Consider the following 27,103-nt stretch of genomic DNA (forward strand, 5'->3'; position numbering starts at 1 on the left):
CTTTAGATTACCCTGGACAAAACTCTGCAACATGTATCTTGGACCTTCGACATTCTATTTCAACTAGAAGACTGAAGAAATCTCCCTTTGGGTCAAGGAGTGACTCCCCTGTTAAAACAGGCACCAAAGAAGCATTTTGCCGGTCTGCATTTTCAAGGCTCCCTACGGATCCCGAAGAATCTGTGACACAGGACACGGACTTCCAGACATCTCCGAGGCCGACACGAGATCTCAGCATAGCTGAGACCTGTAGCCATCACAAGAGACGTGGGACCGGAAATCCTGGACATCCAGCACATTTGCTAGTGCACCGACTTCCAGAGCTTTCCCAAAGTTGTGCATTGGGCTACTTGTAGTCCAAGCCCTGGGCACCGAAGCTTGAGGGCCTACACTCCGCGAGTGTCCCGTGGGCCCGCTTCCTGCATTTCGGCTCGAGGCAGCTTTGCGATCCGTCGACTGGTGGGTCCCCACGAAGGAAACTACTTTGTTTCTTGGGCTTTCCTGGTTGCTACAGACGTGCCCTGACTCCCCTCCAAAGGGTGAGTCCCTCAGACCTTGCTGGTCTGCACCGAAGCCACTCTTTGCATCATGCGTGGGTTGCTGTTGCCAAGGCTTGTTGGGTCCAATCCAGATACTGACGCTGCAGCACTCGACATCCAACGTGGGACAGCTCGAATCCAGATCCTGGTTGTCGTCGATGCCTCATGGACCTCGTGGCTAAAGAGTCAAGCTTCACCTACATCACCTGAAATCACCTGACATTGGCTGGCATCTTCTTGTCGCCTTCCTGGTCACTGGCTAGTGACCCAGACTCTGTCCCCTCTGCTTTCAGGTTCTTCAGATCTTCGATCCACCCTTGGATCCATCCTGACACTTTTCACCTGGTTACCTGCAGGACTTCTTTGCAGCTCTCCATAGGAAACGACGACAAAACCAGACACGAAAGGTCACCTATACACCCGGCTTCCCTGGGTGAGGTAACAGGAGTACTTCGGTGCTCCCGTTGGTCTTGACTGTCGAAGTGTCCAGTACTGAAGGGGTTGGTTCATAGTCCACTCCCAAGTGTCCTTATTCTTTAAAAATGTAACACTAACTTTTCCCATAGAAGTCAATGGTGATTCACGGCTGTGTTTAGACACTGCACACGTCCCCCGTGAGTCTCCTGCGTCACTACCTTGGGTGGTTCTTGGTTACCCCCGCAGTTCAACAGGCCCTAAGCCTTGTCTCTATGTTCACAGCGGTACTTATATCACTTTCTTAGTATATGGTTTGAGAGGCCCGTAGGGAAAAACGTATACTGTGCTAATTTACTGTGTGATATTTAAGTTCTTGTATTGTACTTTTGCCTCTAGCCTCATAAAGAGACTAGAGGGGTGTGTTTTAAATAAATACATATATTTTCTATATATACCTGATGTGGTTCTCTTTTCATTTGATCATTCATGAGGTTATAGACTGGTAAAAACAAGCTGCTTTACATTCCTTCAAGACTTATCCTGAAGGCTGCTCTCCACAGCTACCACTAGGATAGCTTTCTATAAAGGTTGTCTTAAACCTACCATCAATAAGGGTCGTTTGGACTGGTGCAAGGTGCCCACTAGAATAGTGGACAGCATATGCCAGGCATACTTCTCAAAAGGTCCTCCCTTCATAGCATCCTAGTAGATAAAGACAATAAGTCCTTTTGGAAGAAAGCAGCTTAATGACTGAAAGGGCCAAGAACTGCCCTAGTCGCGAATATACTGTACAGCCGGAGGAGTTGGTGTCACATTTTGGGTGTCTGTATGCCCATAGCCCTGAGGAGAACATCATCCCCTGGTTAAGTCTCCATCTGGCAATGTTCAAGTAGGGAACTATTGAGAAAATTGGGGATGTAGGATTATTGGACTGACCCAGAGGAGATGTGCACAATCATGAAAGGTAGGGTTAAGGACATCTACTGGGAATTTATTGAGGTGGAGAATGTGTCTAATCCTATTTGTTCTCTTACTCAACAGTTCTTACATTTTAAATCCTATCCACTTTTTAAAGATACCATTGATGAAATTGTTCTGCCATTGGCATGCAAATTTTCTTCAGTTTACGTATAAGACTTTCCCTACCAAAGTGTTCTGTAGCAAAGGGCACCGTTATATTCTCTCCAATGCCATCTGTCCTGTATGTAAAGGAAATCCTGACTCACTAGTCCACCTGCCATTCTTTTGCCCTAACTAAGATAATCTGAGGTGGAAGTGGGTTACTCCCTTGTGCAGGCTCACTGGCCGTTGCCTAGAAGTACTCCGAACACTTAGTACAGATACTAGGAGAATTGTGGCATTTGGCTTTGAACGTCTAATCCACTGGGCCACTCAAAACTTAACAAAGTGCCCTGCGTAACATACCTAATGTATTGTATTAATTAATTAATGCTTTTTATTGTAAACAATATTTATTGTTTTTATATGGTTTCATGTCGATACAGGATTTGGTGCTTTTATATAGAATGATATACTTTTTTATCCATTGGCCCTTCAGTTTCTATGTTTTTAAGACAACACGTTTTGTACTCTAAATCATTATTAGTGTTTGTAATGTGTGTATGTGTGGTATAGGATGCACTTTATAATATCTCTGTGATCAACAGTAAAGTTATGTTGATGGTACTGGAGCTCTTTAAGTGCTCACCAGTTACATTCCACAATGACATTGTTGCTTCAATTCACCATCTCCCGTTGTTGATGGCCCATTACCCTCCTGCTTTCCTGCTTGACTGTCACCTCACTACCTCCCTGGTCGCTGCTGCTTTATTATTATAATATGTTTTATGTGTGCTCCAATGGTATTGGAGTGCTCGTTCTTGTTCAATCGTCCGTCTTGCCATAGTCTCCTTTGTACACATACACACGTACCACTCAAATGCATGTACGTGAACATAAATACATTTGTTAAAAAGTTGTTAAAACATGAACAGCATTTGTTTACTTTTTTGCACATTCCGATGGTATTGGAACTCTCACTCCACTCTCTGTCTTGCCATAGCGCGAACACGAGACAGTGGTATTGGAGCACTTTAAGTACTAACCAGTTACGTTCCACAATGACACATTAATTTCTGTCACTGCTCCTGCTTTACTTCAGTTATGTGTCTCCCTTCATTGGTGCTTCCTCCCCCCCTCTCCTGTTGTTGCTAGCCTATCTCCCGATCCTCTACTGTGTCCCTGCTTTACCCATCCCGCCCACTTTGTTGTTGCTGTTTTTGTTTGTATTTACTTTTCTGTTTGTTTTTTTCCCCAATTCGATGGTGTTGGAGCGCTTGTTCCTGCCATAGTGCTAACAGCAGCCAATGGTATTGTACTGCTTTATGTGCTGTGCTCACTAGTTACATTACACAATGACCCATTCATTGTCGTACGCAGGGGGAAGCATAAGTGATTGGCTTTTTGCCCCAGAATCATAATCTGTTCCGCCAACCCAGAGATTCAAGCTTGGTTCCCCATTTCCCCTGTCAGCAGCTCTGGCCGTTACGCCACATTCTCTCTTCACTTCAAAGCTCTTCAACTGTGTCTCACGATCCATTCCTAATTTGTTCAGCAAGACCCGTTAACACCAAGTAAGCACTGGCAACGCCAATAGTCCATAGCAGTGCTTGAGCTATTAGGCGTGTTAACGTAAATATATTTTAGCCATGTTGTCTAGAAGCATATCTGCCGTTTAACAAAAAAACAATATGATGCTGCCAGCACAGGCGATGTCATAGCACTTTTTTGTGTTATGAGGGGCAGGACAATAAACTCTACATGGGGAGGTGAACAGACTCGTCCTCGTGTCAGCATCCTGTCATTCTGGGCTTTCAGTGACTTTCAAGCATGCTGAAAAGCAGATCTGCTGCTAGACAACATGTCTGAAAGACATTCACATTGACAAAGCCAATAGCTCGTGCACTGCTGAGACCTATTGGTTTTGCAAAATGCTTGTTCTTTTTGTATTAAGCTGTCCTTAATTTAAAGAAACAGGTGACAGCCTGCCTGTTCTAACGTGCCTTTGTACAATTTCAAAGCTGGGCGGCTCAGCAGACCCCGTTCGCCAGTGACCTTGATGGGTTCTATCTGTGCTTGATTTTCCTTCACCCTGCTATGATATATTAGCTCTTCCGCTTCTGGTGATCCGGCTGGAGGTTCACATCGTGAGCTCCCACTGGAGTCCCCTTCCGATGCCATCCTGCAGGTGATAAGAACCCCGGAGCACCAGTGAGCTCCGATGTAACCCCTCTGGACCCCCCCCCCATCCCCCCCCCAGGTGCTGAGTGATGTGTCAAGAGCAACGAACAGCACTGATTTTGGCAGTCAGTGGCCAAAGGCCACGGAGATGCATGCGGCACTCAAGATGGCAGAGGAGGGCTGTGACTAGCGGCTGAGCAAGACCCATCGGCACCGGAGGCCTGCCGCTGAGAGAGGCCCAGAGCCTGAGACTAGCAACCGGAACAATGGAGTAGCGAGAGTGCATCCTCCCCTCCCCCTTCCACCAGCTGGAGCCGTAGCTCAAGATCAGCCCCGTGATCCAGCATGCCACCTCCACCTACCGCCACCCGCCCTTCTAGGCCTACGGTCATCGCCAGCTTGGGGATCCCTCCAGGCCCAAGATCACCGTCTGTGAGTGCAGCAGCACCCTGAATGCCTGGCTGGACGACGGCGAGAAGATCATGCTCTGTAAATACGCAATATATGTTTTTCCATTAAATCGCTCCTTAAAATGTAATCTTGAGTGAATTTGCAACTTGCATATATTTACCTCTAACCATTAGTATCTGTGAAAAATCGAGATACCTTGCGGATGGTACGAAGAGAAAGAAAGGAAGAAGAAACCACAGAACTCACCTGAGAGTGAAGGGTAAGATAGGAGTTGAGTTTAATACCTAGGGTTTTGACAGAGGTAGAGGGGACCGGAGGGAGACCAAGGGAAGGGGGCCAAAAAAGTGAAGACCAGGGACTGGAGCAGCCACCCGTCAACACCAACTCTGTCTTATCGGGGTTGAGTTTCAGGTGGTTGAAATCCATCCAGTCCCTGATAAAAATCATAGTAGACTGGAAATTAGAAATAGAGGCAGGAGAAGAAGACAGGTTGAAAACAAGTTGGAGGTCATCCGCATAGTTATATACGGCGACCTCCATTTGTTCTAAAGAAAAAATGAGGGGAGAAATGTAAAGGTTGAACAGAAGAGGTGAGAGGGAGGAACCTTGGGGGACCCCGCACTGAACCTTCCGGAAGTCCACAGAGAAGTCACCCAGGCGAACTGCCTGGGTGCGGTCCCTCAGGAAGGAGGATAACCATACCAGGGCCGTGCCCCCGATCCCCGCCGCCGCGACACGGGAGAGTAAGAAGAGATTAGTTGGGTAGTGTAAATGGCCCTATGTTTCTGAAAAAATATTGATCTCTGATCGCTAGATCACTACCATTCTTATGTGAGTTTAGAGTTTACCTCTTTGTATCTTTTATGGTATGCATGTACTCTGAAGTCCTTATGTAATTTAACTGGTTCTATTGATGGAGCAAGGACTCGTAGAAAAGAGACTTCCTCGAAGGCAATCATCTCATAATAACTTATAACGTCATACGAACTAACGTATTGTGTAATTACTGTGAGCCACATTTCAAATACCAAGAATAAGGGAAGCTTACCTACATGACTTATTAACATGTAACTCGGGTGAAATCTAAAATGGCTGTTAACACGGGAAACTACATTGCGCATGCGTCAACTACCTCTACGTAGTGAGGACTTGTTTTTGCTTGGAGGGAATTTTCTGCTCTTGGGCAGACACCTCCAAACTGGCCACTTGAAAGCTCACATGTTAAGCATCTGCTTTACTGGAACTAAAATACACTATTTACTACTTGCTAATGTGGGGAGAGCATTTATAAGTAAATGGGGTTAGAGTAGAGATAGGTGGTATACAGTGAAATCATTTTATTTTGAAACTAATATTCATCTACTTGACTTTTCTTATTAGTTTGTATGCGGGCCTTCTGAGAGAGACTGTGAACTATATCCCACGTGACCCGTTATACATGCGCAGTTTAAGTGAGCCAGAAGCCGCACTGTCATCCTTGAATGCCATCCAAGAAAAGAATGCGCAATATACCCTAGGAACCATCCTCATGTCCTGTGAAAAGGAAGAGAATAATACCAAATGTATACTTTGTGATGATAAAAATTGTGACTACGGGTGGTAATAAAGATTTTTGAATAAAGATTAAGGGGAGGGATTGACCATGAACTAAAGAAAATCGACTGAATCCTGACCTGGTGTGATGATCATCCCTTTTGCCTGACCAATCAGAATTAGGGGTTCTATAACATTTAAACATTATGGGGTGGTACATGGCATTAAAAGAGTATAATTGAGGTAGTTTAGTTAATTAGTTAGGCTGAGAGACCAGAATGCTGCAGAGCTCAGGATGCTGTCGGGGTATTTAGCGAACGCTGAAGAAGAATCCTATTGCAGACTTATAATTTAAGCCAAATAGTTAGAAGAAGATTGGAGAAGAATCAAAGAGTAAGATAGTGTCAGAGGGGTGCAACGCGGGCGTCGGATATAGAAAGGTCACCTTATCCTGTCCTGACTCCTGTTCTGAAACCTGTCCTGAAACTTGAAGCCTTTGTCTCCTCTCTTTTCCCGGGGGACTTTTCCCAACTCCTTGGCTAAGGGGTCGGCTCTCGCACCATTCTAGGTAACTATAATGTGCTATAGATTTATTTTGTGCTGCTCTCTCTATCCTCTCCTTTCCAGGTCCCGTCATTGAAACTCTTATTAATCTGGATATTCCTCCTTCTATGGGTGACTGAGACTGCATGTACTTTGATTTTGGCTCACATGAATTTCATTAGATAAACATTTAAAAATGTTCATGAGTCTGTGGTTATTTCCATTGCAAAAAAGGTACATTTTATTTCTTGTCATTTCACCATCAACTAGTTCAACGAATGGTCCGTTGACCAGAGGAAAAAACCTTTTGATCTGTGAAAGATTTGGTTAGAAGTGTTAGATAACTACATCTCAGACGAACAATTATAAAATTGACCTCCAGTGGAATAAATTGGTCTGTATGAATGTGTGTGTGTTTAGGGGCCGAAGGTGAGTATGAGGTATTAGAGTATCAGAGGCTGGTTTACATGCTGGATCACAATCGTGAAGCGCTCTGACCCCTTCGGATAAAGTTTGCGCTATATAAAAACGCATAAATAAATAAATGCATATATTCACCACCGACAGTGCTTTAAGGGGTGCCCACACAACACTGAGCGCTGTTTCCCATGTAAATATTGGTGGCTCATTTAACTGGTGTTTGTACGCTTTCTTGGCTGGATGCCCTTTTGCATACCCTGCCTAACATTTATATAATTCAACAATCTGCACTTGTTTAGCCTGGGCTCAGTCATATTGGCACCTAAGTGCGGCTTCTTCTGTGTTGTACTATAAATACGGTCTGTGAAGGGCTTACTTGAGAAAGGACTGTTTGCATAGGTCTTCAGAGCAACTATATCATCAGTTATAGAGTAATTATAGCCAAGTCGTATGTCCGGCTTTCTGTCCTTTCCGAGCCTACCCTTCTTAATTACTTAATACTTTAATCTCTAATGTCCTGCAGATTAGAGCAAGGCGGGCCCTTGATTAATACTTCCTATATTTTCCCCATTGTTAGTTTGCAGAGTTTGGCATTCTCACAGAGGCACATGGCCACGCTCGAGATGCTTACTCCTTCGGGAAAATGGTCGAAGGTTTGCTGTCGCACGTGACTCACAAAGGTAGGTTTTTTTCAAAGTCAGTTTTTGTTAGCAAGTGAATAGTAAAAGAGCTAACTGTGTATGATAGGTAGACTTTAACTTCTTTCTTTGAAAGAATGCTGCATGATGTATATTTCGATATCTTTTATCAGATTAGTTTACAAATACACCTGTTTTACCGTCCTTTTACAATCGAGAACACGCACTACCATTGCTCAATGTATTAAAACAAGCATTTGCAATGCAATAGGTCTCACATTAGGAAAGTTTGAGCTACTGGTATTGTAAATGACAATTAATTTTTTTTGTTTTTGAAAATAGCGAAAATAGCTTTGTCATTTACAATGCCAATAGTTATAATTTTCGCTAATGTGACACCTATAGCATTTGAAATGCAATATGTGTTGTATTTACGTGACTTACATGTATTGATATTACAAATAACAATGGCTTTTAATTTTTTTAAATAATTAATACTTAAATAAAAGTTATTGTAATTTATAATGGCAATAGCTTAAACTTTTGTAAATAACTTTTGTAAAGATTATGTTCAGTGTATTTTATTGTGACGAAAATCCAAGAACAGAAGTGAAATATTAACATCTTTTTGTTACATTTGTAATAAAGCTTGAAACAGTGAGAGAACATATTTGAACCAGTTGTTGTTGAATGGTTGCACAGATTGATGCTGTGGTGGCGCTGAGTGATGTTTTGATGGCGAACGAGTGATGCTGTGTCATTCAGTGATGCTGTGTTAGCGCATGGTGATGTTGTGGTGCCCCTGAGTGATGCTGTGGTGGTGCAGAGTGATGCTGTATTCAATGATATGTTTTGTTTTGCTATCCTATGTTTTGTTTTGTTATGCTATGCTATGTTTTGTTATGCTTTGTTATGCTTTGTTATGCAATGCTATGTTTTAATATGCTATGCTTTGTTTTGCTATGCTTTGTTTTGCTATGCTTTGTTTTGCTATGCTTTGTTTTGCTATGCTTTGTTTTGCTATGCTATGTTTTGTTATGCTATTATGTTTTGTTTTGCTATGCTTTGTTGCGTTTTGTTAAGCTATGCTATGTTTTGTTGTGTTTTGTTATGCTATGTGTTGTTTTGCTATGCTATTATATGTTTTGTTTTGCTATGCTATGTTTTGTTGTGTTTTGTTATGCTATGCTATGTTTTGTTATGCTTTGTTATGCAATGCTATGTTTTAATATGCTATGCTTTGTTTTGCTATGCTATGTTTTGTTATGCTATGTTTTGTTGTGTTTGGTATGCTATGCTATGTTTTGCTATGCTATTATGTTTTGTTTTGCTATGCTTTGTTGTGTTTTGTTAAGCTATGCTATGTTTTGTTGTGTTTTGCTATGTTTTGTTATGCTATGTGTTGTTTTGCTATGCTATTATGTTTTGTTTTGCTATGTTGTGTTTTGCTATGTTTTGTTATGCTGTTTTGTTTTGCTATCCTATGCTTTGTTTTGTTATGCTATGCTTTGTTGTGTTTTGCTATGCTTTGTTATGTTATGCTATTTTTTGTTGTGTTTTATTATGCTATGCTATGTTTTGTTATGCTTTGTCATGCTTTGTTATGCTCTGCTAAGCTTTGTTTTCTTAGGCTATGTTTTGTTTTGTTGTGTTTTGTTATGCTATGTTTTGCTATGTAAATGTACAGGAATTTATATAGCGCAAATCACCGAGCGGTTTCTAAGCGCTTGCTTAGGGAACCCGTCCTGGTATTCCCCTGTGAGATAACCCCGGCAGGGTATCCGCAAGGTGAAAGCCAGGCATCCCGCCGCGAGGGGCTGTTGTGGAGATTAAGCAAGCTATTGCCCAGAGTCGCAGAGTGTGAACCCATGAATCGAGTAGGCACCGGAGCGAGAATTGTCGAGTCCATGGGCATTTTAGGACTCAAGACCCCGCCGAGCCGGGAATTGAACCCTGGTCCCGGGCTGACCTCTGCTTCCAGGTCTGCCTCCTCTAACCAGTGAGCCACACTGCTATGTTTTGTTATGTATGCTATGTTTTGTTGTGTTTGTTGTGTTTTGTTACGCTATGCTATGTTTTGTTTTGCTGTGCTTTGTTATGCTATGCTATGTTTTGTTATGCTATGATATGTTTTGTTGTGTTTTGTTATGCTATGATTTGTTGTGTTTTGCTATGCTATGATTTGTTTTGTTATGCTATGTTTTGTTTTGCCATGCTATACTATGTTTTGCTAGCCTATGCTGTGTTATGTTATGCTATGTTTTGTTGTGCTATGCTGGTGAGGGTGAGTGAGGGGGGGTGAGGGTGGGTGAGGGGGTGAGAGGGGTGTGAGGGTGAGTGAGGGTGTGTGCGGGTGAGGGGGTGTGAGGGTGAAGGTGTGAGGGTGAGGGTGTGTGTGGGCGAGGGTGTGTGAGGGCGAGGGTGTGTGAGGGCGAGGGTGTGTGAGGGCGAGGGTGTGTGAGGGCGAGGGTGTGTGAGGGCGAGGGTGTGTGAGGGCGAGGGTGTGTGAGGGCGAGGGTGTGAGGGCGAGGGTGTGTGAGGGCGAGGGTGTGTGAGGGCGAGGGTGTGTGAGGGCGAGGGTGTGTGAGGGCGAGGGTGTGTGAGGGCGAGGGTGTGTGAGGGTGAGGGTGTGTGAGGGTGAGGGTGTGTGAGGGTGAGGGTGTGTGAGTGTGAGGGTGTGTGAGTGTGAGGGTGTGTGAGGGTGAGGGTGTGTGAGGGTGAGGGTGTGTGAGGGTGAGGGTGTGTGAGGGTGAGGGTGTGTGAGGGTGAGAGGGTTGTGAGGGTGATGGTGTGAGGGTGAGTGAGGGGGTGTTAGGGTGAGGGGGGGTTAGGGTGAGGGTGTGTGAGGGTGAAGGGGTGAGAGGGTGTGAGCGGTGGGTGAGAGGTTGTGGGTAGGTGAGAGGGTGGGTGAGGGGGGTGTGAAGGTGATGGGGTGTGACGGTGAGGGGGTGTGAGGGTGAGGGGGTGTGAGGGTGAGGGGATGTGAGGGTGAGGGGATGTGAGGGGAGGGGGTAAATGATCTCGAGTGAAGGCCTTTGTAGAGAATATAGACGCTGACTGACAATGTAATTGAGAGGAGGAAGCCATGAATCGCTAGAAGAATGATTGAAGATGAATTTTCTATTACTGTCCTGACATGACTTTTTCAGTAATGCCCTTGGCGCTATGTGCTCTCGTAGGAAGGTGTATATGCAGCTAATTGCTCATATGTAGTGAATTTATAAGGTTACATCTGTAAAATGCGTTCCGTGTTCTAACCCTGATCCTATATTGCTCTTCGGAGTAGACTTTCTTGGGCAAACTGGCCAAACACATTTCAGCAATATTTCGACTGGTAATGTTTGGCCATTGGCCTTGCAGAATGGCTAAAGGATGCTGTCAAGGTTTGTCATTTTGTCACTCCCTGTTCTCCAGCTTGCTCTGAGCATTAGCAGTACAGGCTGGACTGCAAAAATCCTTTATAAACAAATGAAGTGACTTGTATGTTAAATAAAAAGAGTACTGCCGGAGCATTTTAGTTTGTCCTAAACCAACATACATTTTCCTTTTTTCCACATATCACCAAGAGTCTGAATGGTTTCTTTATGAAGGGTTGGCGATGTATGAACTAGACATACTAAGCAACGTTTTTAACGACATTGTGTGCAAAGGCTATAATTTGTAAGTCTTAACCCCTTCTACTTCTTGCACGCTTTAAGGGCATTCACCGGGAAGGAAATGCAATTAAACAGTTGAGTTTCACACCCCGTCTTTTGTGTTTATTTCTTCTTTGAGTCGTGCAGGTTGTTTTGAACGTATACAAATAACAAAGAAGAAATAGGCAAAAACATACGTAGCCGTTTAATAGCATTTTAATCCCTTGAACTGGAGAAAAACAGCAAAAGAAACCGAGCATGCAGCCCACAGCTCTGCTGCCCATTAGACGCCGAAAGAAGTAGCAGGTGATGTGTAATAAGTTGGGCGAGACGTGCGCTGAAGAAAAAACAAGAAAAAAAGCAATAGAAACAAAATCAGAAATGCCGATTATACTGACTTGAACAACTGAGGCGACATCACGGAAGTCAGGCAGCCGTCGTTGGGACGTGGGCGGGGCCTGCAAAACAAACAGGAAGGAACCTCCGGGAGAACGTCCGGAACCCTGCAGGCTGATTGCTGAAGTCCCTGGCCCAATCAGAGGGACCGGGCAAAGACTGCATGGCACCAGAGGCAACACGGGGCTCCCGAGTGGTGAGGAGAGCCCTGCGGCATGCCAAGAGACTGGCAAGGACCGAGCCCGTAAGTGAGAGCTTGCAGTTTGTTTGAAGACAAGTTGCGTGCACTGGGGGGTGCGCGTGTGCGTGTGTGTGTGATATCTCCCACTCTCCTTCCTCCCCGGCAGCTCAGCATGTAATGGAACTGCTTGTGGTGACATCACTTAGAATGTCACCATGACCAGGATTCCAAGGCGAGCGCCGCGGAGGCGAGAGAAGCTGTCACCTGTTGTGGCTGTCGCTGTGGCTGAGGTCGCTGCGTCCCTTTCTACTCACTAGCACTGAATAAATACTCTTATGACTTCATTCTTATTGTGTCCATCATCTGTGACCTGATTCCACACTGGCGACGAGGGTCAACCAGGGACAGCGACCTCAACACGCTTCTGAAGCGAAGAAGATAAAGATTGCCGTGGAGTCAGCGGAAAAAGAAGGAAAGAGACTCCGAGGTGTCTGACAGCAAAGAGATTTACGAGCAAAAGATGGAGAAAACAGCGGCGAGTCGACGCTCAGCAGGCGATTGCAGAGTGTGAAGGACACCAGCCGTGAACATCAATACAGTAAGGAGGCGGTGTAAACTTCTTGGAAGAATCAGCGGCCTGGAAGGCAGTGAACGCAGGAAACCGGAAAGTGAGAAGCTGGCGGTGCGTGGCTGAGCAGCAGGAGGTCACAGGAAAAGTTGAAGACCAGCGGTGAGTCGCAGCGTGATTATTAGGCTGTGTGACTGTCATAAGCCGGGCCGCATCTTTGTGAGGAAACAAGGGCTCCCGCTGTGTAAAGACATAGTGAAGGTGGAATGCTGGCAAGGAAGTGACCGGCGGGGGAGCGGCGCGTGAGAGAGTGAATACGAGAAAGGATACCCTGGGCAATACGGAACAGGCAATAACTATCCGAATCCCAACGCGACTTCAGGAATGACCTTACCTTCGTCGCGACGAGTGGGCAAACAAGTGCTTCCCCTTTGAGGTTGGTGCCATCTGTTCGCCGGTGGAAAAGACTTATGTGACACAGCCCAGCCGCTGTGAGACTGAGGGGAGGTGTATCGCTATGGCCGTTTGAGAGACTGGTGGTGTGCAGTGATAAGGAAAAACAACAGTGCAGTTTTCAAGTACAATTTCACCTCATTAAGAGCAGACTTTGGCGCCACAGTGCCACCCTGTGGACCAAAAAGTTATTGCCCATAACCATCAGCATTGATACTGTTAGTTGTTTTAATCAGGGCAAATTATCGTGAATATTATATGCAAATTATCCTGCACCTTGTAGAGAGATTAGTTGGCATTTCCCTCCTACCCCTTTGAACTTAATGGGATATATTTTCTGCTGATTCAAGGAGGAGACCTTGGGATATTGTCATTATGCAGAGTGTGACGCCTCCACCTTTTTTCTAACTAACCCTGGGGAACCTGCAATACAATGGGAAAAAATGGAAAAAGGTGTTTTTGAATTATGCCACTGTGTGTGGCCCAAATCTAGGGTTAGAAAGAAAAGTAGCCCTATTGTCATACTACCTAGGGGTAGAGGGGGAAGAGGTGTTGGATCATCTCCCAGATCTAGGGGTGCAGGAAGCAAGAGGTCTGAATGAGTTGGAAGTCAGCCTGAAGAAATTAGATTTACACTTCCTTCCTAAGACTAGCACCATAATGGAGAGATACCATTTCGGAAAGAGGGTACAGAAGGAAGGGGAATCTGTAGAAGATTTTGTGTCTGATCTACGCAAACTAGCCGCAACATGCAAGTTTGGGGGCGCAAGTGAAGAGCGGATCAGGGACCAGTTTGTGTTAGCGTGTAGGACGGAACGTGTACGTGAGGAGTTGTGGTTGAAAGACAACCCGCCACTGAGGGAAGTCTTAATAGTTGCAAAACAGATAGAACACATGCTGCAGTGCGTCAGTGAAATCAAAAAGGACAGTGGTGAGAAAAGAAGCAAAGAAAAACTCAAAGTAAGCGAAGTCGTGACTGAATGTGAAGCTGTGTCAGTGGTCAAAGGTCAGCAGTAAGTATGTATTGAGCAGAAAGAGACCAAAATAGGATGGTCATTCAAGGGTACCTGTTATAGATGCGGAAAGCAAGGGCACATGGCCAATGACAAGGAGTGCCCTGCCCTCAAATTCACATGCAACAAGTGCGGCAAGAAAGGTCATTTCAGGCAATACAGCAGGAGTGAACAGGGATTTAGCAAACAGAGTAAGGACAGGACAAACACAGTATGTGACAAAATAGTCTTGCAAGTAGGTGGAGGTCAGGTCTGCAGTCCCAAAGACACCATAAAAGTAAAGGGCACTGAAGTAGAGGCATTGTTTGATTCTTGTTCAAGAATAAGAATCATCAGCGCAAAGGAATTTTCAGGGGTGTCTAAGGGGGGGTTAGCTTGAGTAGGATGGATGTAACGCCTGGGGGGTATGCTGTTCGCCCCATCTCAATGAAGGGTTATTTCTGGGACACTGTAGAATACAAGGACAGAACAACAGTGTCCAAAGTCTGTGTCAACAGTCGGCGACAACATCCTGGGCTGGCAGGCACAGAAGGAGTTAGGGGTCTATCTTAATCCCAATAAGAATCCTCAAATCCTTATACAAGAAGTGCAAGAATCAAGGGAAGATTTGGTGACGGAGTTCAAAGAAGTATTTAGAGAAGAACTTGGATGTTTGAAGAATTACTGCCACAAGATCAAACTAAAAGAAAACGCGAAGTCTGTAGTAGCCAAGGTAAGGAAGCTACCCATTGCCATCCAAAAAGAGGTGAAGATTGAACTGGAGAAACTGTGCAAGGCAGGGGTCATCGAACCTGTGGAGGCGACAGAGTGGTTGGCGCCAATTGTAGCAGCCCAGAAAAAGGACGGGTCGGTTCGTTTGTGCATTGACCTTAGGGCTTTGAACAAAGAGGTCATGGTCGACAGGTTCCCACTGCCCAACATCACTCAGATGATGAGCATGCTAGAGGGCGCAAAAGTGTTTTCAACACTTGACCTCACCTCAGCCTATTTCCAGATCAAGCTTCATGAAGAGTCGCAAGAACTCACGGTGTTTGTGACGCCCATGGGCGCATTCAAGTTCAAGAGGATGCCCTTCGGCTTAGTATTGGCTGTAGCCGTGTTCCAGAGACTCATGGGCAACATCTTGAGAGAGATCCCAGGCGTCCTATGCTACCAGGATGATGTGCTGGTATTCGCAAACGACAACGAAGAACATGACAAGAGGTTGAGACAAGTGCTGGCCAGCTTTAGGTTGCAAGGACTAACAGTGAGAAGAGAAAAGTGCATGGTTGGCTTCAAGGAACTGGATTTTTTGGGACATAAGGTAACAGCAGGGGGTATCCGTCCGAAAGCAGAGCTCCAAAACACCATCACAAACTTGGTGCCCTCGTAGAGCAAAGACGAAATCAAGTCCTTCGTGGGAATGCTGGAATTTTACAGCAAATTCGTATTGAACTTTGCAGGAAGGACATTTGCAATACGACAGTTGCTGAAAAAGGATACAGCGTTCAGCTGGAGTGAGGAGTGCCAAAGAGAGTTTGAAGACGTGAAGAATGCACTCGCAGAAGCACCCAGCCTGAAGTCTTTCATACCTAATCGTGTGACTGTAGTCCCCACCGACGCAAGTGCCGAAAGGCTAGGGGTGGTCCTCACCCAATTGGGAGCAGGCGGAGAAGAAACGATAGCTTTCGCCTCGAGATCCCTGCAGAAGTCGGAGAGCAACTACTCTGTGATCGAAAAGGAGGCCTTGGCGGTATTCTGGGCCATGAGCAAATTCAGGGACTTCCTATGGGGAACAAAGTTCATTCTTCGGACGGACCACAAGCCATTGGTAGAGGTGTTCGGTAAGAAGGGCCTTGATGCGATCTCTAGCAGGATCAGACGTTGGGTTGTAAGCCTCCAAGAGTACACATTCAGTGTTGAATTTGTCCCTGGAACACAAAACTTTGCTGCAGACTGCTTGTCACGACTTGTGATGGAAAATGATGGAAACGAAGCGAAAGACAAAGTGGAAGAGGAGATGGAAGACTACCAAAAAGAAAATGTATGCGCAATAATTCAGGGAGCCATAGGGGAAGAAACATGGAAAGAATCACTAAAGTCAGACGAGGTCATGGATGATGTGTGCAGAAGAGTAAAAAGCAGATGGAAACTTGAAGATAAGGTCAAAGATGAACTGTCTGTGGTCCACGAATGCTTGTTCAGGGGGACGAGGTTGGTACCTCCTACGGCGGTGAGGGAAAATCTGGTGGATATGGCTCATGATGGCCACCTGGGCATCACGAAGACCAAACAGAGATTGAGAGGACTACTGGTGGCCGCGCATGGACCTTGCCATTGAAAGAAAGGTAAGAGACTGTATCCCGTGCAGCATCAGCGACAAAGTGTTGAGACAACTAACACCTCCCATGGTGTGTAGGCCACCCCCATCAGGACCTTGAGAGGTGTTGGCGTTAGACATTGTTGGCCCACTGACGGGAGAAGTGCGCATGCCGTACATTCTGGTGCTCATGGATCTGTACTCCAGATAGCCGGAAGTGAAGATAGTAAGCAAAATCACAACGAAGACCGTCATTGAGTTCCTTCAAGAATTGTTCATTAGAGAGGGGCTACCCAGCAGTCTATGCACGGACAATGGGGTGCAACTGTGTTCGAAAGAGATGAAAGACTTCCTTGAAGAGAGGGGAATCACACACAAACGTTGTGCCTTGTACCACCCTGAGACCAATGGAATGGTCTAGCGTTTCAACAAGACTCTCAAAGAGAGCATTCAGTTGGCGAAGACCAGCGGCCTAAACTGGAAGGAAGAAGTTTGTAGACGGATATAAGCATACAGGTTTACCCCGCACCAGACAACGGGCGTCACCCCTTTTGAGTTGCTCTGAGCAAGAAAACCCAACACTAAACTATCGCCAGGATGGATGGGGTGGCACAAGGGATGGTCAGACCACTCCAAAGACTCGAAGGGGCTAGAGAGACAGAGGGAAGCCATGGTTGAAAGGAAAGAAAGTTTGATAGACTCCACTCTACACAAGAGGCTGGGTTCAAAGTAGGAGATGACATTAAGATCAGAACACCCACTGGCAGGGCAAGCTGGTCTGAATACAGCAGGCCCACTAAGATTACAAAATTGTTTAGGAATGCCGTGAAGACCCAGGAAGGAAAGATCTGGAACCTGGGAAGAGTAGTGAGTTACCACCCCCCTAGGCAGGATTCCTGTAGGGAAGGGGGGCGTGAAAACAATTCAGTGGGGAGCAAGGGTCCCCCTCCCAGGGAACAGGGGACGGTCCCTCACCCGGTTGGCAGGACAAGCCGGAGAGTGACCAGACCGCCCAGACATTTGGAGCAATATGTGACTATGTAATTTCCGGTTGTATACCTTGTTTTCTGATGTTTCAATTCTGATGTCTCATTCCGTAGGGAAGGGGGATGTGTGGTATCTCCCACTCGCCTTCCTCCCCCCTCTCTGGCAGCTCAGCATGTAATGGAACTGCTCGTGGTGACATCACTTAGAATGTCACCACGACCAGGATTCCAAGGCGAGCGCCGCGGAGGCGAGAGAAACTGTCACCTGTTGTGGCTGTCGCTGGGGCTGAGGTCGCTGCGTCCCTTTCTACTCACGAGCACTGAATAAATACTCTTATGACTTCATTCTTATTGTGTCCGTCATCTGTGACCTGATTCCACAGTGTGTATGCTCCTGTGTGTGTGCGCCTGTGTGTGTGTGTGTTGACTTGCCTCGAAAGCGGGACATGAGATCTGCACGGCGCGTGGCTGTACGTGCACATGCTGAAAGCGCCGAAAGCTCGTGCCCATCCCCTGTCCCACTTTCAGAGCAAGTCGCTAACAATAGAGGCTTCGCTGGACTGCAGCGCTTCGCGCTGCTTACACCAGCTCGCCCTAAAAATGATTAAAGAGTCAGTGCTACGTGATAATAGGGCTTGAAAAATGTGCCCTTAATGTATCAAGATGCGAATTCATGTAACACATAGTGTTTTTAAAAAGTCTGCTTACGGTCTGAACTATAGAAAATAACGCATGCGAAGAAACGACAGAGTATTCTCTAATGTGATGGATTGATTCATGTGATTCAGCTATTTTCATTTTAACTATCCAGGCATTTTGTCTCTACCAGACTGGTTGGCTGAAACATTTTGTGAGATTTCATTTACACGAACTAGGCACTGTACATTCTCCATTGGATGGGACTCCCGATGGCGGTTTCTCAAATATTACAGAAACCATTCATCACTCGTGAGCTGCTCTTAGGGTTTCGCGTTGGCTTTTCCCCGATGAATCAATCCTTCCTTTCTAACAGCTTTTCAATGGTGTATGTATTTTTGTATACAAATAATGCCTTTGAATTGTGCATGTGCTTTGAGATATTATGCTTCTCCTTTTCTCCAATTATTTCTTTTTATTTACATTTTTTGGGGAAAAAACGACTCGAGATGTAGCAGGGAGAACAGGCTTGGAAAGGCACATCAGGGCAAACCATGAGTAACATTTCCACCTTAAGCTGGGGTACACAGCTTAGCCTTTATCGCAATCTCCACCTCATGCAAGAAACATTCTTTTGTGCAGGCTTGAAATGGGAAATTAGCCTAATTTCTTTTTTCAATATAAAGCGGTTTATTAAATTATGTTAAGAGGCACATTTTCATCCAACTATATAGGCAGTACCAGTCTTGCACTAGCAACTCCAGATGTATGCTTATGATCTGCAAAGATACCTAATTTTGGTAAACTATCCTGCACAACACAGCAACAATAGTACCTAAACAACACTCATCCTTGGATGCAGGCGAGACTGTGCTTTTATAGATCAAAAATGTATATTTAGTTGATCGGTGTACTGCTCAACGTGCCTGCCTTTAGCTTTAAGAAGAACTTAAAATTAAAAGTTTTCAGTGTCTCCTTTCCTGAGACGGCACATGCAACACGACCATCCCCAATCAACAGATAGACACATCCTTATTGCTAACACCTGACAGTCTTCCTTGCCAAAGTCAGCTATCTGTAGCCTAAGGTGATCTGCTTGACTGACGTGAATGTGTCAGATGGAAGATGCGGATCTCAAGTTCATACGAGAGAGACTTCTGAGTCTGCACAAAGTGACATGGAAGAGGTTACAAGACCCCCTATAGCTAATGGCATGACTAAACAGGATGATGAATTGCGAATTTCAAAACTCCTTTCAATAAAGAATGACCAAATCGAGGGTGGCTCTCAAAGTTCTAGGGAAAAAAGTAAACAAAAGTAAATGTGTTGATGGGCAGCACATATGAATATATGATGATACAACGAATTCCGTTGCAACGCATGCCTTTACCACGCATGCGTTACAACGGAATTCGTTTACCACGGATAAACTTTTCCTCGAATAATTGCGTGGTGACGTCATACGTCGTTAAGAGAAAACGGCATTTTTTTCCGATTTCTCTTTAACGACGCTGACGCCAACGTGACTTATGGTGAGTTGTTTTATTTGGGGGGGAGACCCCCCCAAGCCCCCCTTTTTTTCTTTTTACCTTTACCACATATGCCTTTACTACAAACATCGTAGTAAAGGTATGCGTGGTAAAGGCATTAGTGGTAACCACGCATGCGTTGTACTGCATGCGTGGTTAAAGATTTCGGGGAAACGGCTTCGTTGTAAAGGCCGTTTCCCAGCACATATAGGGTGTGTTCTGCAGTGAGCTCCCCAACAACAGAGTCGCATCTTTTGGTTTTTGATGACCAGATCCTGTCCCTCAAGATATTCTGCATTGGGAGATAGATACCCTAAGGTTTCTCTAATGTTTGAGGCTGTATGTTTGGAATGAAGGCTGGACCTGATTAAGTCATTTTCTCCAGTTTATCTTGGGATCGGCCATTGCACTGCACAGCCACTAGGAGAAATGGTGCCTTTTCTGCTCAGTCCCACCTATTTGTGAGCCTTAGGACAACAAAATCATTGGAACACTTATAACCACACATTCCACTTTGAAGCAAATAGACTAACATATTTTCAAAAAGTACATTGACGTACATGCGGCAGAACAATTGAAATTCAGCCCTCTTCCCTCATTAAACAAGTCAACAATGCAATACCAGATATAAATTAACATTAAAAAAATGGTCAAATAGAATATTACCCATCAACCATCTTTCAGAGAAACCAACAGCTCACAAAAAACACCCTCAATATAAAGCCCCCAGTTTAAAGAGCCAGGCTGCTAAAACGACACAAATACCATTAAACATGTCAAGTATGAGCGAAGCTTGCAATACAGAGGCTTATTAAGCTATCTGCAGTGCATGCCATAATCTGCTTCTCAACAGTCTAAAACACACAATCAACCACACTATAACATGGCCTCTTGGTGCATACTGTAGTTTATCACAAGGCAATGCTTAGTGTATGGAAACCACAGCCCGTAGTTCATGACATAGGAGCAAATAAACAATATTGCTTACTTTTGCCCAGAAATGACTTGCCTTCTAAACTATAAGGATGAGTGAGAGGGAATTGGTCGCAACTATTGCAGACCCTCCTTAAGCAAAACTCTATAATATAAAGAATTGGCAGATTCTGTAAAAGGGTACAGTATCCATGAAATATAACACAACCCTCTTTGTCAGCAGAAATTACATGTAGCAGTTTATTTTCTACTTGTGCTCTAAAAAAATAACCACGTAAATATTCTGGCATATGTCGTCACCGTTGTTAGAACTGGGGTCTCTAGTTGGCAATGGTATATACCTTTGACTAAATAGGGACTCTTGCTTCTAAATCAGGGAAAGGGGATTACACTACTGGCTAACCCCTGCTCACCCCCTTGGTAGCTTGTCACGAGCAGACAGGCTTATATCAGAGGCAGTGTGTGTTAAGCATGTGTGAACACATACAGTAATATAGTGAAAACACTACAGATAGACACAACACAGGTTTTATAAAAAATAAGTATTCTTTATATAGACTGACCACAAGACCAAAAACGACAAAAATCCACTATACTGTAATCGATAATAATTCTTCAAGATGGTAGAAATAGTTACAAAATAGGTTATTCACTTAATAGCAGTCTTTAGCAACAGATAACCCCAATGGAAGTTATCATGACGTCAAGGTCAAAGAAATCCAAAAGTACGGCGCCGACCGCGAGGTTTGTGGCGTCGGCCCGGAGTCAGAACAGACCCACAGAGAAAAGAACCTCAGAAAAGCAAAAACAAAGACAGCTCACTGCATCGGGGAGGTGCGGCGTCGTTGGTGCGTTGCGGCGTTCGTTCCTTGCTTCGGGGGAGGCGATGCGTCGAGTCCTGGATACATGAGCAGGTAGGGGAGGCGTCGGTTCCTGACGGAGAGGAGGTGACGTCAAGATATCGCAGAAACCTCGGTTCCGTACGATGTCAGTGTTGATGGATACTTGACCACCCACTGTGAGAAGTTGGCCTGGTATATGATGTCCACTATTCTAGTGGGCACCTTGCACCAGTCCAAACGACCCTTATTGATGGTAGGTTGTAAAGTAAACATTATAGAAAGCTATCCTAGTGGTAGCTGTGGAGAGCAGCCTTCAGGCTAAGACTTAGAGGCCAGTTAAGCAAGTTGTGTTACCAATTATAATCTCTTGAATGATCAAATGAAAGCGCACCACACAAGGTATATATCAAATATTTATGTATTTATTCTAAACACAACCCCTCTGGACTCTTTATGAGGTCAGAGGTAAAAGTACAATACAAGGAACTTAATTAGCATACGATAAGTTGCACAGTATACGTTATGCCCTAGGGGCCTCACAAACCATATACTAAAATAGTGGTATAAGAACCACTTCTGGAATAGAAAGCAGGCCTAGGGCCTGTGGAATCGCTGGAGCTTCTAGGAACAACCAAAGGTTAGGATGTAGGAGGCCCACGAGAGACGCATGCAGTGTCTAAACATTGACCTTTGACCGTTGACTTTCTATGGGAAACAAACAAGTTACAAATTTACAATTTAAGGATACTTCTAGGTGAACTACGATGGAACCCTTTTAGACCAGAACACTTTGAGAGTCAAGACCCATGGAAGCACCGGAGTACTCGTGTTACCTCACCCACAGAAGCCAGGTGCAATGGGTTTTTTTGTGTCGGGTTTTGTCGTTGATTCCAATGGAGAGCTGCGAAGAAGTGTCAGGGTGGATCCAATTGTGGATCAAAGATCTAAAGAACCTGAAAACAGAAAAAACAGAGTCTGCGTTACTTGCAAGGGACCAGGATGGCAATGGGAAGCTGCCAGCCAATGTCTGGTGATTTCAGGTGAAAGAGGTGAAGCTTGTCTCTTCAGCCACGTGGTCCAGGAGGTGTCGACGACGACCAGGAGCTGGATTCGAGCTGTCCCACGAAGGATCTAGTTGACTGCGGTGTCGGAATCCGGATTGGACCCAACAAACCTTGGCAAATGCAGTCCTCGCAGGATGTCGAGATTGGCTTCGGTGCAGACCAGCAAGGTCTGAGGAACTTCTCCTTTGCAGGGAAGTTGGAGCAAGCCTGGAGCAACCAGGAAAGCTGAAGAAATCAAAGATTGGTCTTCGAGGGGGCTCACTAGCCAACGTACTAGGAACCGCGTAGACGCCTCGAGCTGAATTGCACAAATCGGGCCTCTGAGCTTCGGTGCAAAAGGTGCTCGGGCTGGGGCTTCAAACACCCCAATGCACAACTTCGGGATACCTCGAGAAGTAGGTACAGTTTGCAAAATTCAGGATGTTCAGGTGTTCCGGTCCCATGTCTCTCGTGTCAGCTACGGGTCTCAGCTTTGCTGGGAGCTCAGGTCAGCTTCAGAGATGTCTGGAAGTCCGTGTCCTGTGTTGCAGATTCTTCGGGATCCGGCAGGGGCCTTGAAAATGCAGACCGGCAAAGATGCAGTTGGTGCCTGTTTGAACAGGGTGGTCACTCCTTGACCACAAGGGAGATTTCTTCCGTCTTCCAGTAGATATGGAATGTCGAAGGTCCAAGATATCAATCAATCAATCAAGGCATTTATAAAGCGCACTACTCACCCAGAGGGTCTCAAGGCGCTTGGGGGGAGGGGGGGTGCCGCACCTGCTCGAACAGCCAGGTCTTGAGCTTCTTCCTGAAGGAGAGGTGGTCTTGGGTCAGGCGAAGGTCGGTAGGGAGGGTGTTTCAGGTCTTGGCGGCCAGGTAGGAGAAGGACCTACCTCCTGTTGTCGCTCTTCGGATGCGGGGGACGGCGGCGAGGGCGTGATTGGTCGATCGGAGGTGGCGTTTGGGAGCGTAGAAGTTGAGGCGGTTGTTGAGGTAGCTCGGGCCTTGGTCGTGTAGGGCTTTGTGTGCGTGGGTGAGGAGACGGAAGGTGATTCACTTGTTGACGGGGAGCCAGTGCAGGTCTCTCAGATGTCCGGAGATGTGGCTGCGTCTGGGGACGTCGAGGATGAGTCTGGATGAGGCGTTCTGGATTCGCTGGAGTCTCTTCAGGAGCTTGGCGGTGGTTCCGGCGTAGAGGGCGTTGCCGTAGTCCAGTCGGCTGGTGACGAGGGCCTGGGTGACCGTCTTCCTGGTCTCGGTGGGGATCCACCGGAAGATCTTCCGTAGCATCAATCAATCAATCAATCAGTGACACTTATAGAGCGCGCTACATACCCGTAGGGTCTCAAGGCGCTGGGGGAGGGGGGGTGCCGCACCTGCTCGAACAGCCAGGTCTTCAGCTTCTTCCTGAAGGAGAGGTGGTCTTGGGTCAGGCGCAGGTCGGCCGGGAGGGAGTTCCAGGTCTTGGCGGCCAGGTAGGAGAAGGACCTTCCTCCTGTAGTCGCTCTTCGGATGCGGGGGACGGCGGCGAGGGCGTGGTTGGCTGATCGGAGGTGGCGTTTGGGAGCGTAGAAGTTGATCCGGCTGTTGAGGTAGCGCGGGCCTTGGTCGTGTAGGGCTTTGTGTGCGTGGGTGAGGAGGCGGAAGGTGATTCTTTTGTTGACGGGGAGCCAGTGAAGGTCTCTCAGATGTCCGGAGATGTGGCTGGTTCGTGGGATGTCGAGGATGAGTCTGGCTGAGGCGTTCTGGATCCGCTGGAGTCTCTTCTGGAGCTTGGCGGTGGTACCGGCGTAGAGGGCGTTGCCGTAGACCAGTCGGCTGGTGACGAGGGCCTGGGTGACGGTCTTCCTGGTCTCGGTATGCGCCGGATGTTGAAACAGGATGAGGAGACGGCGTTGACTTGTCTGGTCATGGAGAGGGAGGAGTCCAGGATGAAGCCCAGGTTGCGTGCGTGGTCTGTCGGTTTGGATGCGGTGCCCAGGGCGGGGGGCCACCAAGAGTCGTCCCAGGCGGAGGGCGAGGAGCCCAGGATGAGGACTTCCGTCTTGTCTGAGTTCAGTTTCAGGCGGCTGGTCGTCATCCACTCGGCTACGTCTTTCATCCCTTCGTGGAGGTTGGTTCTGGCGGCGGCGGGGTCGTTGGTCAGGGAGAGGATCAGCTGGGTGTCGTCGGCGTAGGAGACGATGTTGAGGTTGTGTTGGCGTGCGATGGTCGCAAGGGGGCTCATGTAGACGTTGAAGAGGGTGGGGCTGAGCGAGGAGCCCTGAGGAACGCCGCAGATGACTTTTGTGGCTGCAGATCTGAACGGTGGAAGGCGGACTCTGTGTCCTTCCAGCGAGGAAGGAGATGATATGTTGCAGATTTTCGTCCAGGGTAATCTAAAGTCCTAGGGACTGGGATCCTATACTTATAGTAAGTTTAGGGGCTGGGCCAACTCTAAGGTCCCTCCTATGGGTGGACCTGGGGAGGGGGTGGTTACACCCCTTCTCCTTTGTCCAGTTTCGAGCCAGAGCTGGGGCTGAGTGCCCCAGCAACCGGTTTGAACTGGGAAATGCATGGAGCATCTTGTGTGCCCCAGGCAGTGTCTGAAAAGCATTCATTGAATGCAACCCACCCTGCCACAATACACTAAATCCTGTCTGGGGAGGTGCCAGCACCTCCCTGGACAGGAAACCTATTGTCCAGGCCTCCCCTGCCTGAGTTTCGTCCAGCAGCAGGAGGGCAGACTCTTGTCTGTGGCAGCAGCATCCATTTTGTGATGCTGGGGCTCTGTTTAACTTTAACTGGGTTTAACAGTAACTAGATGTCTTCTCCCTCTAGAAGGGTGGAATGCTACCCCTGCCACCAGAACAGGCGGGGGAGGGGTGGGGGGGTAGTATTCCAAAGTGTTTGACACCTTACACGGCATGTTTGAATAAAGCCAAACCAAAGTTAGCATTATAATGCACTTAAGAGTATGTGCTATGGCTATATCATAGAACAGCTATAAGGAGATGGTTCCGAAAGCTGCAGAGGGGTTCAGCTCATGCTAGGGCACCCTCTCACTCAAAACCAAGCACATATATATATATATATATATATATATATATATATATATATTCACTGAAAAAACCATAGGTTATAGACCATATATAGTTAGGAATTAGCATTTACAAAACCTTAATTTACTCGCACAAAACCATAGAAATTCGAATATATAGTTAGTTGCAATAACTATATATCGCGCACCCGCAATCCACTGCTGATGATGTCACATATTACATCATTCATGACATGGTCAATGACATCACTGATGACATCACTGATGACATCATCCAGTGACTGTATGTTTCTGAAAAGTCAAAATATGTCTTACATATTGAAGAATGAGCGGATGTATAAGTGTCTGGATGAAGCATTTAGTAGGTGCATGACTGACTGTATGAGTGAGTGATTAAATGTGTCTCACTGAGTGCATGGGTTAGTGACTAAACTGTCTTAATTTGTGCATCATTATATCTGTTGTTCTGTAAACTGCTGCATGTGTTGATCAGCAGCTATATGAGTAACTATATGGGTTATTGATTGGTTGCCCAAGTATTTGTATGGGAGAGTGAGTGTGTGTGCGTGTGGGTGGCTGGGAGGTGTGTGACTCTGTGCATAGATGTGTGAACAATTGATTCACTAGATGTATGGGTTCAAAATTGCATGTGGAAACAGCTGTATGGGCGGTTGTCTGTGTGCATGAGTGTATTGGTGAGTGAATGGATATCTCAGTGCTACATTTCAAAGTAAATACATATGTAAAACACAGTACACGTGAGAGTTGGCATATATAAATAACTGTGCATAAGAGCCAGTGAATGTGTGAGTGGCTGTATGGATCATTGTGAACTTGTATCAGGGATTGTATAAGAGAGTAAATATGTGTTAGTATATGTTTGAATAAGTAAGGTGTGTATAACTGTATAGTTGAGGAAATGGAGGTGTGATTGATTCTTTGCATGACTGACTAGGTGTGTGAGTAACTCCATGGATGAGTGACAGTCTGTGAGTGTCTGTTTACACTGATTGTATCTAAGGTTATATTAGAGTCTGAAGAGGTTCATCGTATTATCACATGAATAATATTATCAGTGATGTGATCAGTAATGTCAAATGAGATGTCATCAGTGTTGTCATCAGTGATGCCATTTGAGATGTCAACCGTGATGTCATTTGAGATGTCATCAGTGATATCATTTAAGATGTCATCAGTGATGTCATCAGTGATGTCACTGACCATGTCATGAATGATGTAATATGTGACATCATCAGCAGTGGATTGCGGGTGCGCGATATATAGTTATTGCAACTAACTATATATTCGAATTTCTATGGTTTTGTGCGAGGAAATTAAGGTTTTGTAAATGCTAATTCCTAACTATATATGGTCTATAACCTATGGTTTTTTCAGTGAATTTCAATGGTTTTTAATAGCAAATATGAAAAGCTGTAAAATGTAAAGTACGTGGTAAGTAAAAACATTAACATAAATAACATGTGTATCCAAAAACAAAATACAGATTTCGGCCTTATTTATTGCCTCTAGTTTTCAAAGGCAAATTTCTGTGGAAAACATGCACATTAAGTGTTGCCTTTCCTTAAACCTTTGTTTTTAAAAAAAATTGGAAGAAACAAAAAATCTTCCCTTCCATAAATAACCCAAGACTTTTTTTTTGTTATGGCAAGGTAACGAAATGGAGAATAAACTATAGTTGGTCACCATGGTCCGGACGAAAATGAAAAATCAATGATACTAAGTACCTGTAAACACTGAGCAGACATGTGAATGTGACGTTCTGATTATTACTATGCCCGAATATG

The 27,103-nt window shown here is 45.7% G+C and overlaps 1 protein-coding gene across 1 annotated transcript in view; it reads left to right on the top strand.

Annotated features, from left to right (window-relative positions):
• Positions 1–27,103, top strand: part of LOC147748866 (protein-associating with the carboxyl-terminal domain of ezrin-like) — a 1,120,148-nt gene that overhangs the window by 268,039 nt on the left and 825,006 nt on the right. The window contains exon 4 of the mRNA XM_086964312.1: positions 7,681–7,783. Within this exon, the coding sequence (XP_086820438.1) occupies positions 7,681–7,783 (103 nt within the window). The remainder of the gene's footprint in view (positions 1–7,680; positions 7,784–27,103) is intronic.

Source organism: Lissotriton vulgaris, chromosome 1_1, assembly GCF_964263255.1.
Source record: "Lissotriton vulgaris chromosome 1_1, aLisVul1.2, whole genome shotgun sequence".
NCBI lineage: Eukaryota > Metazoa > Chordata > Amphibia > Caudata > Salamandridae > Lissotriton > Lissotriton vulgaris.